Source organism: Drosophila tropicalis, unplaced genomic scaffold, assembly GCF_018151085.1.
Source record: "Drosophila tropicalis isolate 14030-0801.00 unplaced genomic scaffold, ASM1815108v1 contig_845, whole genome shotgun sequence".
Taxonomy (NCBI): domain Eukaryota; kingdom Metazoa; phylum Arthropoda; class Insecta; order Diptera; family Drosophilidae; genus Drosophila; species Drosophila tropicalis.
In genome coordinates, this window is record NW_027173338.1 from 4,531,279 (window position 1) to 4,546,780 (window position 15,502).

A 15,502-nucleotide genomic window follows, 5' to 3' on the forward strand; every position below is an offset into this window, starting at 1 on the left:
CCAATTCAGTGTATCAAATGCAGTTAGACATATATATATATAGAAACGAAATGTAAATATATAAATGTAGGTATATAAAAATCAAATCAAATCAAATTTAATTAAATTAAATTGCAATTGCATTAGAAGGCAGCTGATTGAATTTTCACTCTATGGGGTTGGCTCATAAATATTTTCCTTTTTTATATGCAACACTTACAATTAAATTACCATAAATGATTTGAATACACAGAGAAAAAGTTTAGCAGAATTTGTTTAATAAGGATTCTCTTTTATGGCTTGGAAAATAATCCTTGTTTTAACTTTTTCTCTGTGTAATTAATAATAACTAATTAGTTATCAATTGATTTTCATTTAAACCTTTTTTGCATCAAGCGTCTACACAAAACAGAATACCTAAACATGGCTTTTTATTTATTGTACTATGAGTGTGTATTAAGTGTGTGGATGTGTGTGTGTGTGTGTGTGTGTGTATATGTGTTTATGGCATGCTCTACTGTAAACAAAAATACAGACAACACAGACAGGCAAAAGTCATTGTTTTTATAAATCAATTTTGAATGAGCTGCTGGATAGAAAAATAAAACTATATAAGTCTTTTCACCTGCCTTCTCTTTCTTCTGTATTCTCCCTTATTGTTTTTTTTTTTTGGTTGAATAAAAACTTTAAGTACCTTTCTGCACACCTGGGGCCAAAACACTCTATGTTCATGCCACATTGGCATTGCATCAGCGCGTCCTTTGTGGCATTCACACACACACAAAAAGCCTGCAGCTATTGAGGCAGCTCTATCTCCACCTCTAATACCTTAGCCCCCTACCACTGGTCTCTGTTGCTTTGTAAGTTATTTGCTTTGAGGCGCAAAGTATTTGGCAAAGAACAGCATTTTCTTTAAGATTCTTTTTCCATGAGCTTTACCTTTTCCGCCAGGGAGCAAAACGTTAACATTTTTTGTCTCCACTTAACGCGTTTTTATTTAACTCCTAGAAATGTGGCCAAGGCAGATGCAGGCACGTCTCAAACATTTGCTAGCCATCATCATCGTTGCCGTTGGCTTTGCTGTCGCTGTTGCTGGTTGTTGTCCTTTAGTGTCCTGGACATTGCGCCCCTCGTACTTTTCCTGACATTTAAAAATGTCATTTGTTATTCAAGTGGCATACGTTGTGTCGCTTCTAAGTTGCTTCTCTAACTGTTGCCCTCCATTCGTTCACTGTCAACGCTTATGGAACGTTTACTGTAACGGCTTTTAGCCACCCATCTGACTCATCTATGTATCTACCTTCCCATTGCCCTCTCTACCAGTTACCTTATTCTGGTATTCCCTGATCTGTTGGGGTATATGTCAAAGCATATATCATTTGGCTAATTGGTTTCACCTTTGATAAGCCAAATAGTCGATTGGCTGAGCTCATAATCATTGTGATTCTTTCTCTCTTTATTGAGTTCAATATCATTCTAAAATCAATAAAAATTGATTGTCAAATTTCAACTTGAAGGCATTCTTAGTTTATTTTTAAAGACCACTTTTTGATTTGGTAAAGATTTCTTTGGTCCTTATTTAGGAAAGTTTCTCAATGCTCTGCCAATTGGAAGAGTATCACAGCTTTTCCTTTGACAAAACATTTGGCATCTGATTTTTTCCTCTATTTTGGTTATTTTTTTCTACTTTGCTCATGTTCTACGATTACATCACGCGCCGCTTCAACATTTGGTTGTCTGTGATTTTCCTTTTACCCCCTTTTTTTTTTTTTTTTTTTGCCTTGCTTGATTTGTTATGCGCAAAATGTCCACATGGTCGAGACTGTCCAGACAGCTGAGTGGTAGGGAGTGCGGAAGTGCGGGAGATTGTGGGGCGTGGCACGTTGTCGGCCATTCTAATGAAGAGTTGTGTTGCATATGCAACACGTACGAAATCTGTGTGTAAGTCTTTCTCCCATCATCAGCAGCAGCAGCATCAGAATCTACCTTTTAATCCTATTACAATTTTTGTTTTATTCATCAAGCTCTCTCGCAAACTTTCTCTCCGTCTACTACTTCGTCTTCGTCTGCATTTATGTAAATTTTTGTTGCTTAAATTGAAATTAATTATTTGACAGTTGTTGTTCCTAGTAGCAAATGACAGGATATAGTCTACAAGATGGCTGACCCTTAATTTTTTCTGTCCTTTCCTTTACATCTTTTGCATGTTATAAATGAAGCCATGACAGGGAGCAACAAAATGAAAAAGACAGCAAAGCAGAGACAATGTTGGCTTTTGTTGTAAATGGTTTTTATACTTATTCTTCATTTCTTGTGCTCCTTTTTTTTGTTTTGTTTTTAATGCTTGTTTAGTTGTTTTTTAAATGGTTCAACAAATGACTGCAATGTTTAACAGCTTTGTCATAGGGTGCATAATTTTCTGTTGCTTTTTTTGAAATGTCATGGAAATGGTCTTTAATTCTCTAAGCAACTGGGTTAAGATGTGAAGAAAGCAGTGAATCAGAAGGGGAAACAGTAAGAAGAGGGTTCCTCACTGTAAATTAGATTAAACATTTCCCACTCGTTCTTATTGATGCCATAAAAGGTACAGCCTAAGAGTATGCTTTTAAAAATTAAATTAAAATCCTTTCAAAATTCTATATATTTTTAAATGTATCCTGAAAACTATTCCTTTTCCTTGTTATTTCCAGCAGCTCATTCAAATCTTGATTTTCTTGATGATTTTTCTCTCCCTTTTGTTCTTATTTAACATAAAGATTTCTATCTAAATCAAAATGTTCAACACGACAAAGAAAAAGGACAAACAAAAAATTTATATAAAGAAAAAAAATAAATTAAATGAAGATACAAACAGCAAAGTTAAACAACAAACAAGAAAAATGAAACATTTTCTTTTACTCTGTATAAAATTTTTTGGGTGGCAAGACACGATCAAAAATGGGTGAAGAAAGAAATAGATTGATAGATACATAGGTAACAAACTAAAGACTGACTCATTTCTCAATTGAAGGGGGGAACTCGGTGGGAAGTGGGAGACTCTCGTAGGTAATATGCTTATGAACTACAGTAAATGTATTTTTCTGATTTCGAATTTCCCACTCACCTTGCAAGTAATGAGCTGGTGCGAGGCCATATTGCTGCAATTGCTGGAACAACTGTACATTTGGATCCGATAGATAGGCCGCCGCTGCTGCTGCTGCCGCTGCCCCAGGGGTCTGGTGGTGGGGGTGATGGTGGGGATGATGCGCATGATGATGATTACCAACAGTGGCCAGCAATGAGGCAGGATTCAATGTGGCTGCTTGTGGCACTGGTACCAAAGTGGCAGCTGCATTCTGTGCTGCTGCAGCAGCTACTGCTGCTCCTCCAACTGCTGCGGCTGCTGCTGCCTGCTGGGCAGCTGTTGGCACTGCTGCTGCTAGGGTAGGACGGGCTGCTGCTGCCCCCGGGCCATTGGCTGCTGTGGCTATCAATGCCGTGGCAGCTGGATTCGATGTCACAGGCGCTGTGGCTGCAGCAGCTCCGTTGGGTGTCTGGGTTAGGGCATTGATGCCGCAAATCGCATGAAATTGTTGCATTTTCTTTTGATCCTTTTCTTTTTGGGTATCGGCGAATTTAACAACTAGGGGAGCAGAGCATCCCTCCATGGTTTGACTTTGGTGAAGGGCCTGAAAAATAAATAGATTTGAAAAATTTCTTACTAGAGTGACTTAAGTGTTCAAGGGGAACATATTTCTAAAAGTACCAAACATACTAAATTACCCACTTAAATCTCACTTTAATATGAAATGACTCGACTCGCATAGTAACAGATCTAACTTATACTTAAGCACTCAAATTAATGTAATATTCTGAACAACTTCGCTTACAAAAAATGGATAGAATATTAAAGGAGATTTAAAAAGTTTGTGAAATATTTGAGTGATGAAGTCTGTTCCTCTCTTCGCTCACAATTCATCTTTTACTTCCTTACGCCGTGTCTCTATTTGTCTCTCCATTATCATTAAATCTCACCACTAGCACTCTGAAAACAATTCGCTCTTCTCGTCAATCCACTGGCTGTCGCTATCGTCCTTCCAACAGGAAGTAATGCTGTTGCAATTGTGGCAAGGCATTACGATGAGCCCCAACTGTTTTTGATAAGTTTTACGGCTTACAACATCAAAATAATGACGCGCACTTAAGCCGACCGCCAGTCGCAGTTGCAGACTCCCACTCAATGTGCCTCCGCCTCCCCCGCATTCTGTTTGAAACCACCCAAACTTTTCCCTTAAGCAACTTAATTTACACCTTTTTCGAGATCTAAGCCCAAACAAAACAAAATTGCCGCCACAAAATAGTTTTACACAGCCGCCCAGAAGTACAACTCACTCTGGCATGAGGTTGAAAGTGCTGGGTATGGAATGGGTGGCAACTCTTGGCGAGTAAAACCAAACATTTAGCCACTTTACTCATTTTCCGGTTTAGGTAGACTGTGTTTTTTGGGAGGGAGCCATACATATATATCATGGTAGAAATTCGCGGTGGCGGCACTTGGACTCGTAGACGGGCTGTTTGTTTTAGCGGCTCGCTTTCGATGTGGTGGTCGTGGTGGTGATGGTGGCAACTCTGGCCAGAGCTTTAATTACATTGACTATAAATTCTTGTGGCTGCGTCGCTATGACTTTTATGGCCCACTGTCGCGGCACATTGTTCTTCTCGTTAAAGGGGATGTTGAAGTAATTAGGCAAATTTCCGTAGGTCGCCAAAGTTAAGAGAAAAACCCGAGATGACTTTGTTTGGAAAGAACAAACGATTATACTGCATATACGTTGAGAATTTTGGGACAACTTTTTAAACGAATACACAAGTTCTTTGTCTTTCTCTCCCTTTCTCTCTCCCTGTATTGTGCCCAGAGCTTGACAAATTAGTGAGAGAACAAGAAAATCTGCATGAAGAGCTGAAAAATTGGCAGCATCATTTTGTCCAATGTTTTTCTACATTTTCCTCTTGTTCTCGTTGGGATGATATAAACGAACTGGATGAAAAACAAAAAAAAAAAAAAAAATAGGAGTAAAGAATAAATTGCTTTAAATGCATTTCCATGGCATAGAGCATTGCATACTTTCAGGCGTCAATGGAACACTGCACTGCAATGACGTTGCAATCCATCCTCGGGGAACAGAGACTGGATGACGATGATGCAAAAGCATCCCCAGCTATTCGCCTTCGTCCTCTCTCTCTCCCTCTCTGTTTTGAATCCCCTTTTAGCTCCTCAATTTTAGTCAAATCATTTTGTTGGTCGGGGCCAGCTCATTGCTTGGGTGCGTGCTTCGCATCACATTATTTGACTTCAAATGCATTAAAATTTTGCCCACACACACATATGTACATACACATATACACAAGAATGCTAGCAACAGTGGAAACTACCAACTAATGAATAATATTGGAAGTGCAAGTCGAGCAATAGGAATGAAAAATGTTTCTAATTGAAGATCCTGATCATTTTCTGATATCTCTAGTTCAATCGTATGATTTTTCTTTGCATGTTTTGTAGATTTCACAGAGTTGTATTGAAATTGAAATCTAGGATGGGTGGATTCATAACAAAACACTTTAGCATTCGAAAATAGTGATCTTGAAACCATCTATTGCTGTCTCCTCAAGGGAATCTATCAACTGCAAGTGCATACTGTACTTGTGTGTGCATATACATATATGGCTTTATAATGGCTGCTGCTGTTGCTTTTGTTGTTGCTGCCTGCTGGCTGGATGACTGGCCCCCGCACAATCCTCACAACATTCATCTTGCAAAAGGCGACAAATTATGTGCAATATACACAGAACAGAGACAACATATTTGCCACTGTCCTTGTGCTTATGCTTTCTCTCTTTCTCTCGCACACGTACACACCAACCATGTGTGTGTTTGTATTACATGTGTTTGTGTTTGGCCTGTCGGAAGTTTGTAATTTTGCCTGTTTCCGGCGCAAAACTTGCATTAGTATGGTCATGTGTATCTGAATATGTGTGTGTGTGTGTTTGGAGTTGCAGGAGGAGCAGTAGGAAGTTGACTTCTTCCGCTGCCAGAGGCGGCGTCTTGCTTGCATTTCAGCTTCCTGTTTGCAGCTGCCTGTGGTTTTTGCCCTTGTTTTTGTTGCCTTGCCATGCAGCTTTATACGCGGTCGCGAGATGGAGCGAGAGTACGAACCGTGTTTTACTATATGCGCGACTCTCGGATGCCACCAGCAACAATTAATCATTGCGACAGTTTAACCACAGCACAAAAAGCAAAAAACGAGCATAGACAATGGGAAAGGCTCTTTAAGCTCTAAATGGGACCTTAATGTAGATGCTTTCATGAATCTAACGGCAATTTAAATGCTCTCTTCCATAGCGATCATTCAGAAGTTTTAAGCTAAAATTAAAGTTCCAAGAAAGGATCATTCCTTAGTTGAAATCAGGAGATAACAGCAATGAAAATAGGGTTAATATGATGCCTATATATACGGTAAACCACTCTAACTAAAAGAAGATTATTAAATACTAATTAATTATGTACTAATTAAAAGAGCTAAAAAGTGTTCCCCCCATTGGGATTAAAGCTTTCAACTTACCTTGATCGCCCCAATGGCATTCTGTTTGGTTGCGAATGTTACAAAAGCACAGCCCTTGCTCTGGCCCACCTGATCCCTCAGCACGGTACACTCCTCAATGGTTCCATGGCCCGTGAATAGTTGCCTCACATCGGCTTCTGTGTACTTTTTATTCAGCATGCCAACGAAAAGTTTGCGCTCTGTAAGAGAAAAAAATGCATTAAATTAAAATTGGAATGTTTAAAAATTGTTTTTGAAAAAGCAAACAAAATAGTTTGTACTTATAAGCTGAAGTACAGAGAAAATTACCAGGTGGAAAAAAGATGGAATAATATTTTATATAAATATTGTAACAATTAAGTAACATGGGAGCCCGGGTCAAGAGGTCGAAAACAACACGGCGGCAATGTGCCCTTTCTTCCTCTTCTCCTTCCTCTCTCGCTTCCTCTGTGTGCGGGATATTTAAAGTTCAACTTAATGAGTTGCCAGTGTAACAAGAAGAACATACAACTATTATTACGGTTTGTGGGTACTTCATTCAAGCTCCCGCAACATGGTTGTAAAAAAAAAATGTTGCAAGTTGACTGATTGACTAAGTGAATGACTGAAAGACTGACTGACTGATAGAGTCCTTTGTGACTGGAAACGTAACGAGCAACAGTACGAGGACGAGTGAAATTTAACGGCAAATGGTTGTCATAAAAATGACATTAAAACCATAGGTGAATGCGAATGCTGAATTTAAAGCTTAACCTGCAGCTGTACCGTAAATTTAGCTCTTTTCAAGCTAAATTTAAAAAGCTATTTCAAGACAAACCGAATATTTACATACATAGATAAGGAGATAGGTTGATACTTGAAAAAAAAACATTCTAGTTCTAGTTTATGAATTATATATATATTATTTAATTCAGCTTAATCCAGACTTAAGAGTTGAAAAACTTAAATATAAAAGACATAAAAACTCGAAACTAAACTTAGTGATATCTTTCAAAAACCTTTCTTTAAAGGAAAGCATACGAAATACGTTTTCTAGATTTATAAGAAACTGTTCCTAACACGTATGTAGTTAAATTTTAGAAACTGTTGATATAACTTTTTTAAGTTTATGTACAAGTTTAGCAGTTTTTTCGCTGATTTCATGTTCTTGTAAACATTGTCAAAATATTGTTAGTAGATTTTGCTTTATTCGTGTGTGTGTGTGTGTGTGTGTAAGTATATTTACCCTAGCGAAAAACTCTTAAGGACTTTAATGAGGTTGTGTGAAAATTTTACAACTTGGTTTTTACAACTGCTTGGAGGAGCTTAAAGCGAAAGAATGCCGAATTCCTGATTCCTCTTCGCCTCTTGGTTAATTTATTAGTGAAGGACTTGAAATTAATCATAAAAGAACTTAAAGCTTAAGAACGACAATAAATCCTTAATACTACTGTTGCACATGTGTTTGGGCATCTTTTCTGCCTCTTCTCCCGTAAGAACAATTGTGAGAGCGCGAAGGGGCAAACTTTTCAACTCCCTGACAATTGTATGCTTTATCTTCCAACTTCTTCTTGGGTGGTGGAAACCAAAACAAATGCATCTACTTGGCATAGCAAAACTTTTTGGCGCACATGCAAAAGACGAAAAAACGCAATCGCAACAAATCGAATCAATGCAACAACAAGAATATCCAAGGGGAAGATGCAAAATGTGTGCAGAAGAGCTGCACGGGTGGGATAACAAAAGCGTAGGTGAAACTTTTCATTTGGCAACACTTAAGAGACAAAACTCTCTCTCCCACCAATCGACTAGTTTTGAAAAGTTTTGCATGCACATGGGAAACTTTACTTTAAAATACTCTTATCAAATGGGTTCTTATAAAGAAAGTGTCTGTAAGGGTATCTGAAATTCGTCATTTATTTGGTTGAGTTTCGTTGTCGTAAAGTATAAATATATAGAAAATTGTGTCGCTGCAACGGAAGTGATTGGAAATTGTTGCATTCGCCTAAAGGACAGAAACCAGAATGAGTTACGCCCAGAGCACTCAGCTCTGTCTCTCTTCCCCTCGTCCGCTCTGAAAAGGTCTTAACGTGTTGCAAAGTTTTTCAACAACTGGCGATAGTTACCTTTCGTCCTTCCTGCCCGGCTTCTTCTCTACTGCAGCCAGCTGTCCACCACATGTATGTGGAAAATTTATTTGAGGTTAGTTCAGGTGTGACACAAAAATGTAACATTTTATATATTTATTGTATGGATTTGCCACTTTTAAGTTGCAAAGATAACGGAAAAAAAGAAAACCCCCATGAACTGAACTCGGCAAAACTTATTGGCAAGCACCTGAGTCACTTTCCACTTTCCTCTCTTAGCCACCACCACCATACACACACACACACACACACACACACTTGTTCTTTATCTTTTGGCTCTTCTGTTCCGGACTGGAGAGAAGAGCTTGTTAAGCATCCTCTTTTGTATTTGGCATCGCTGATTGGAAAGTTTTATGCGCACGTGATTTTCCACCGATGATAAACGCGCGACTGAGTGCAAAAGTCCGAGAACTTATAGAGGTGAGTGTTGGTTGGTTGGTTGGTCTTGTTGGTTTTGACATGCTGTAAATTGGGTTTCCACTCTACCCTCATCTTCTTGACCATGTATAGAATTATAGTGAAGTAGAACTTGAGAAGAAACATGTGGTCAGTAATGAAATTTCTTTTTAGTAAATTACAAGTAATTGAAATTAAACAATGAAGTAGAATGCCAGATTTGAGAGAATTTTTCTCTCGCTTTCTTCTTGGCTTTGGTTTACTATGGGATGAACAGATCAGAAATCTTCCCTGTGCCATTTCCTTCACTTTTTCTCCTATATAGTTTTATGCACATGCTTTTGCCCGATTTAATTTTGAATTAATATTTGTAGTGAATATTTATAAAAAAATTTCATCGGTGGGATAAAGAAGACTCATTTGCCACAAGTCCTTCAACACTTGCCACATTAATTCAGCTGGTGGCGATTTATTATTATCTTCACCTTCCACGGGGAGAAAGTCGAGTCGAGTAGAGTCAAGTCAAGTTGAGACGGGTCGAGTTGGCTGAGTTGAGCTGAGTCGAGTGCAAACAACTGTCACAATTTTCTTAACTCTCCAGGACCCAGGGAACAAGCTCATTTAACTTTCTCACACTCACTTTCTCCCCCACCCGCATCAAACTGCTTATCTCTCTGTCTCTGTTTCGTTGTGGGCAACTTAAGATGCAGGCCCCATTACAGTTGCAGAAATTGCAATTTCACGACAATTACCACAAATTGGTTTCCTCAACTGGCAGCGAACAGTTTCTCAGCATCTTATTCTGCATCCTCATCCTGCTCCTTCTGCATCCTCGTGCCTACAATTATGCTGGTAAAATAAAGTTGACTTTTTTGGGCAACTTCCTTTGCATTGTAAGTTCATCCTCAAAATCTCTCTCTCTGTCTCTCCTCTTGCCATGTCGTTAACTGTCTTAAGATTTATATGGACCAAGTCAAAAGCGGAAACTGTACTTATGTGTGCAAGATATTTCACTTCACACTTGAGACATCAAGAGTCTGCGGGCTTTCTCTTCCCCCAGCCAAGAAGTTTGTCATGTGCATAATTTTTATTTCACTTCTTTCTGGATCACATTATGAAAAGCCACCGAAGCATTAGATTGCATTCAATTTTCAGAATTGTGGAAAAAATTTAAATTTCAAATTACGCATTTTAATTGCGACACCCTCAAGGTTTCTCTCCCCTCCGATTTAACAGTTTAAAACTGTTTTGTGCAAATATTCGAAACAATATCAAACGCATTTAAGTATGTTACGAGGTTAATGCAAATACACGAGGGTAACTTAACATGTATTAAATTGTGGATAACAGATACTCTTTTAAGTCTATATCTATGGAGATGTTTAATATCTAAAGTTAAAGTTATAAAAGACAAAGCCAGAATATGAATGCTGATTTTTTGGTATTTTGTTACTTTCAAGCATATAACTGAGTATAGCTCGTGCCAGAATCAAAGCAACTTCTTGAAAATAAATTTTGTAGATAAACGAAAATGTTCATTTTAAAAAACATAAAATGTAAGCTAAACTCAACGCCTTAAAATGTGCAAGCCTTTTGGCAGTTTGAGCTAAAATTGCATATAGAGTGTACATCAGTTGCATTTATAAGATTTCTACTTATAAGAATAATTTACAGCAAGAAACTTTTCCACTAAAGAAAATCTAGCCCTTGGGTTGTTGTTAGAGCTTTGCATAGACACACACACACACACACACACACACCAAGATTTATATATGTATATATATTTTGGTTATAAGGATGAGGGGCAAAGCTTGATATCGTAATGCGTAGAGCATTAAAATGGTAAATGTATAAGAGGGATAAATGTTAAACATGCCAGCCAGATTTCTATGCAAACACACACACATATATATAGCACAATACTCACAACCCGCACATACGCACGCACACACACACACTCACACACACATAATTGCAATTTTGGTTTGCAACATTATTCAAAGCATAGCCTAGGGCGCTTCCGAGGCAAAGGCTGTAAAGCAGAATACATATGTAAAAACAGATGTGAACAAGTTTTGGCTAATGGCTATGATTGTGTTTGCCTCTCATTCTCTCTCACCATCTATATACATACATATATCTCTCATTCTAATAAATGCCACATAAATGCGGCATTAGTTTAGTTTTGCAAAATGTTGTATAAAGTATGAAAGGTATTTATATTATGTTTATTCATATTTGCTTTTGCCCTCGGCTATTTTCTTTTGAATTAATTTTATTTGTGTAATCAAACACTTGGACAATTTTTGATTTAAATTATTATTTATTACACTTTGTAATTGCAGTTATAATCTTTATTGGTTTCCAATTCGAATTGAGCTTATAATTTTTGCTCACTTTCTAAACCATCAAAAGGAACAATTTAAATAGGATCTTTACAGTCAATCAATGACAATAATTTAAGGATTCCCAAATTTGGGACTTTATAAGAATTCATATAATTAACATTATTGTAATATATGTACATACTTCCTTTTTTTTGCCAGAGAAAAATGTAGTTATAATTTCGTTTTAATTTCCGTTTCCGCCTTAACATTTTTGCGCTTGTCAATTATTGCAAAATTATGCAAATAGGAGTCGCAGCAGGAAACAGCCAGCAGGGGAAGGGGCGAAATGAGGAGAAGAGAAAACTCGTGGAAAATGTCGAAAATTTTTTCACGGCAAGTGTCGACAACCTCATTTACCTTCCAGGCCCCCTTAGGCTCCTCCTGCCTTTGGGCTCTTGCAGGAACAGGAAGCTTAATTGAATTAAAACATAAAAATTTTTGCACCGCAATAAGTTCTGTCTGGGTACACGATATTCATCCCAGCCCAAAGGAGAAAGCTATAAAGTTGGCCCATGGGGAAAGCCAGAGAACAGGAGAGTTAAGAGCTCTTCCTTATTTTTCCCTTCTCTGCTCTTTTTCTTTATCTCTCCCTCTGTCTGTTGCCCACGCGCTCACATATGCCATCATAATTTTTTGTTTTTTCCTCAATTGTAACAACTTTTTGTTGGTGGCAAAATTTCAGTTAGGCTCTTTATTTTTATCTTTGGCCGATTTGTTATTCATTCGTTAATTTAATCATACCCGAAACACCCTGTGCGCCATATTATGCAATAAATATTTATGCAGTTGCCGTTGCTGTTCCAAAAACTACTTAACAACACAAACAGATACAAATATGCGAAAAGTTGCTCCTGTGTTCTCTCCCCACACACACACACTCAACTCGAGCACAACTGTACTTCAAAAACTAACCATGGATGTGTGTGTGTGAACACACTGCATTTCCATTTCCTCTGCCGCGAAGCTCATTTAATCTCATCCTGCTACTCCCCCCACCAAACACAGACAATGGAAAAATCTTTTTGCCTGTTATGTGTTTATTGAAAAACATTAAATTCAAGCGGATCATGCAAATTTCTTATCCTAACTAAGTAGCTAAGTAGCTACTGCAAGAAATTGTTAATTGAAACTTGAGAGGCAGCTGAGGCTTAAAACTATTAGAATATACAAAAGGATGAATTTATCTCAAACAACATTTGTGAATGAATTAATGTGTGGGAAGTATTAAGGATTAAAATCATGGTAGCACGTGAGGAAGAATGAAATAGGATTTCAGAGCTCAATTTAAAATTTACTGAAAGAATGGCTGTCTCTATGTTGATAATTCTAGCATCAGCCTCGTTTGTATTCTGGTTGTTAAGCCAATTTTAAGTTTCTTAATAGTTTATGTCTTGTAATACACAAAAAAGGACAAAAGTTATTTGCATACTTTTAGGCTGGTTTGACAAAGATTGATAAAGACGAAATATCTGCAATTAATCAAGAAAGAAAGCGAATTCATAAATTTACATTTAAATGACTGTTTAGTTTAAAGATTGTTCGTTAAAATTTAAATTTTATGTCTTGTCTTCCTTCATCAGACACATTTAAAACAATTAGAAAAACTTTAAACATATAAAACACACTCGCACACCGTGTAGCACCCGCACACACACACACACCAACACGCAGACTGAATCCTTTTGCTAGACTGAAATATGGGCACAATTAACCATCATAAAAGCTAATGGAGGAGCCAACCGCCAACTGCGACAAATGTACAAAATCATTAAAATCATCTAGAGATACCCGCTCAGCTGCGCTCAACAAACCGGACGGCGTCATCGACGGCCAGGAGCACCAGTAGCAGATAGCCGGAGACGGAGATGGAAGTGGACATGGAACTGGAACATGGAGCCGGAGACCAGCCACGTTTCGATTACGTTGGCAACACTTCCGGGCCGCGAGCGCCACAATTTCCGTAGCTCTTTTGGCATCACAAAAAAAAAAAAAGAAAGAATGAAAAGAGAGATGGAAAGTTGGCAATAGGCAAACTGCCAGAGGAGCTTCCCCCATCTCTGAAAAATCCCCTTCGTATCCTCTACTGTTGCTCATTTTGCATTCGCTTGAAGGGTTCATTTGTGTTATGTGTATATCTATTTTTTCCATTTTTCCAAACGATGACCGCTTGAAATTTCATTTCATTTCGTATATTTTTTTCTTTTTGGCTTTGTTGCTGCTCATTCAATTACCGCCAACAGTTCCTCTTCTAATATATCCTCCCCTTGGCACTTCACCACTCCGACTTGCTCCCTCTATTGCTCTCATACCTCTTGATTTTCTCAAGTGCTTCACTGGCAACTTGCCCTGCCAAGAAGATGAGTTTTTCCTTCCTCGTTCATTTTTTTTTTGTGTGCCATAAGTGGGCTGCATCATCTTCAGCGATGGTAGGGAGGGGCATTGTGGAAAAACTCTCCATCAACAAATTCGGTTGCGTTCTTATAATTTCGACAATATTTTTATTAGATTTTTTTTCCTTGTTTTTTTTTATGCCAAAAAGAAGCAAATGCTTTGAAATTTTTGTTGTTGAAATGAAATTCAAGTGCTTGAGACACTTCAAACTCTGAGAGAGAGAGAGACGAGGAAGGGGTACGGGGGATGCAAGTAAATTACAATAAATTCTAATGAAAATATAGACCAAGCTATAACTGATAAGACCCGATAACAAATGAAATGGATTGGATAACTAATTGAGGAAAATGTTTATTTAATATTGCTTGAAACGCTTTTGGTTTCTCTTTAATTGAAAATGGGGCCAGGAAAAGGCAATGGAATTGCTCTTCTTTGGGGAGAAATGGAAATGAGTATGAAATAAATCTGCACCTGAGTAAAAGATCTTCTTCTTACCCAAAAGTAAAGCTAGTTGTAAAACACTTTTGAAATGTTCTTAAAACTTCTTTTATACAAATACTCAAGTGAATTTTGAATAGGTTTAAAGACAATGTCATAAGCCTTTAACGATTGAACGATTGAACGATTTCTACGTTTGTTGACCCTTTAACTTTTGTTGTTGCGGCTTTAACAATTTGAACTAAGAACATAGATTTATTAATCAATCAAACAATCTCAATTCTATTCAAAAACCTATCTCAAAGCATTCTTCCCAAGCTAATCGTATCTCAGTAACAGCAGAAACATTTTGTTTTTACTTTTTTTGTTTGTTGGTTTCGTGGCTAATTAGTTGCATAATTCTCCCATTCCTCTCTTTGCCTCCCTCACACAGACTCTCTTTGCTTCACAGAAATCTTTTTCATTATGGATCTGTGTTAATTAAATTAACACGTTCGAGCTAAAAATATTTATTTTTTTACTGCCAAGTCATTGTCTTAAATTTAAGTGTATGTATAAATATTTTCAGTTTGATTTGAAATCTTGGAATCGGTTAAGTCGAAACTTAAGACTTGGCTTCTCCCTCTGCTGCTGCTGCTGTTAGACATTGAAATGTGTCAGCTTTCGTTACCTTGGAGCAACTCAAACCAAGTATTTATTGGGGGGGAGTATAGAAAAGTCTTCTCTACCGGTTTCTCTTCTCTCTCTCTCTCTCTCTCTTTTAACGTGTCTCTTAACCTAGCTCCATCTTTCTCTAGTCTGTCGTTGACATGCAAAAGCTACGTGACATAATGTTCTATGTGATTGTTGTTCTTGTTGTTGTTGTTGCCACAGTGAAACGTGTTACATTTATGTTAACGCATTTGCACACGTTGAGAATGAGATAGGAAGCAAGATAGAACGAGATGAAAGATACGATATGCCACAAAATTTCCTAAAACTTATACAGAGTCAGAGACAGACATTCAGCCAGAGACCTACACACACATGTGACGCTTCACTTTTTGACTGAGTGACAGCAACCATTTTGTCAGCCCCCCAGTTGTTCCTCCCCTCATTCGCCTAGTCATCTGATCTACTCATAAACTTATTGCAATGAATTCTAGTATTTATTTATTTATTTTTAGTTTCTTTTTTACTTTGCTGCAAAGGTTTCATCTATCTGTTT

General features: G+C 37.7%; 1 protein-coding gene across 10 annotated transcripts in view; it reads right to left on the reverse strand.

The window, feature by feature from the left end:
• Window positions 1–15,502, reverse strand: part of bru2 (bruno 2) — a 69,659-nt gene that overhangs the window by 5,734 nt on the left and 48,423 nt on the right. For 9 of the 10 annotated variants that reach the window (XM_068294223.1, XM_068294224.1, XM_068294222.1 and 6 more), the window contains 2 exons: window positions 6,579–6,757; window positions 3,083–3,647 (listed from right to left, as the gene is read on the reverse strand). In XM_068294223.1, coding sequence (XP_068150324.1) covers window positions 3,083–3,647; window positions 6,579–6,757 — 744 coding nt within the window. Of the gene's footprint in view, window positions 1–3,082; window positions 3,648–6,578; window positions 6,758–8,662; window positions 8,678–15,502 lie in introns of those variants that run through there. The other variant, XM_068294234.1, reaches the window with a different exon arrangement.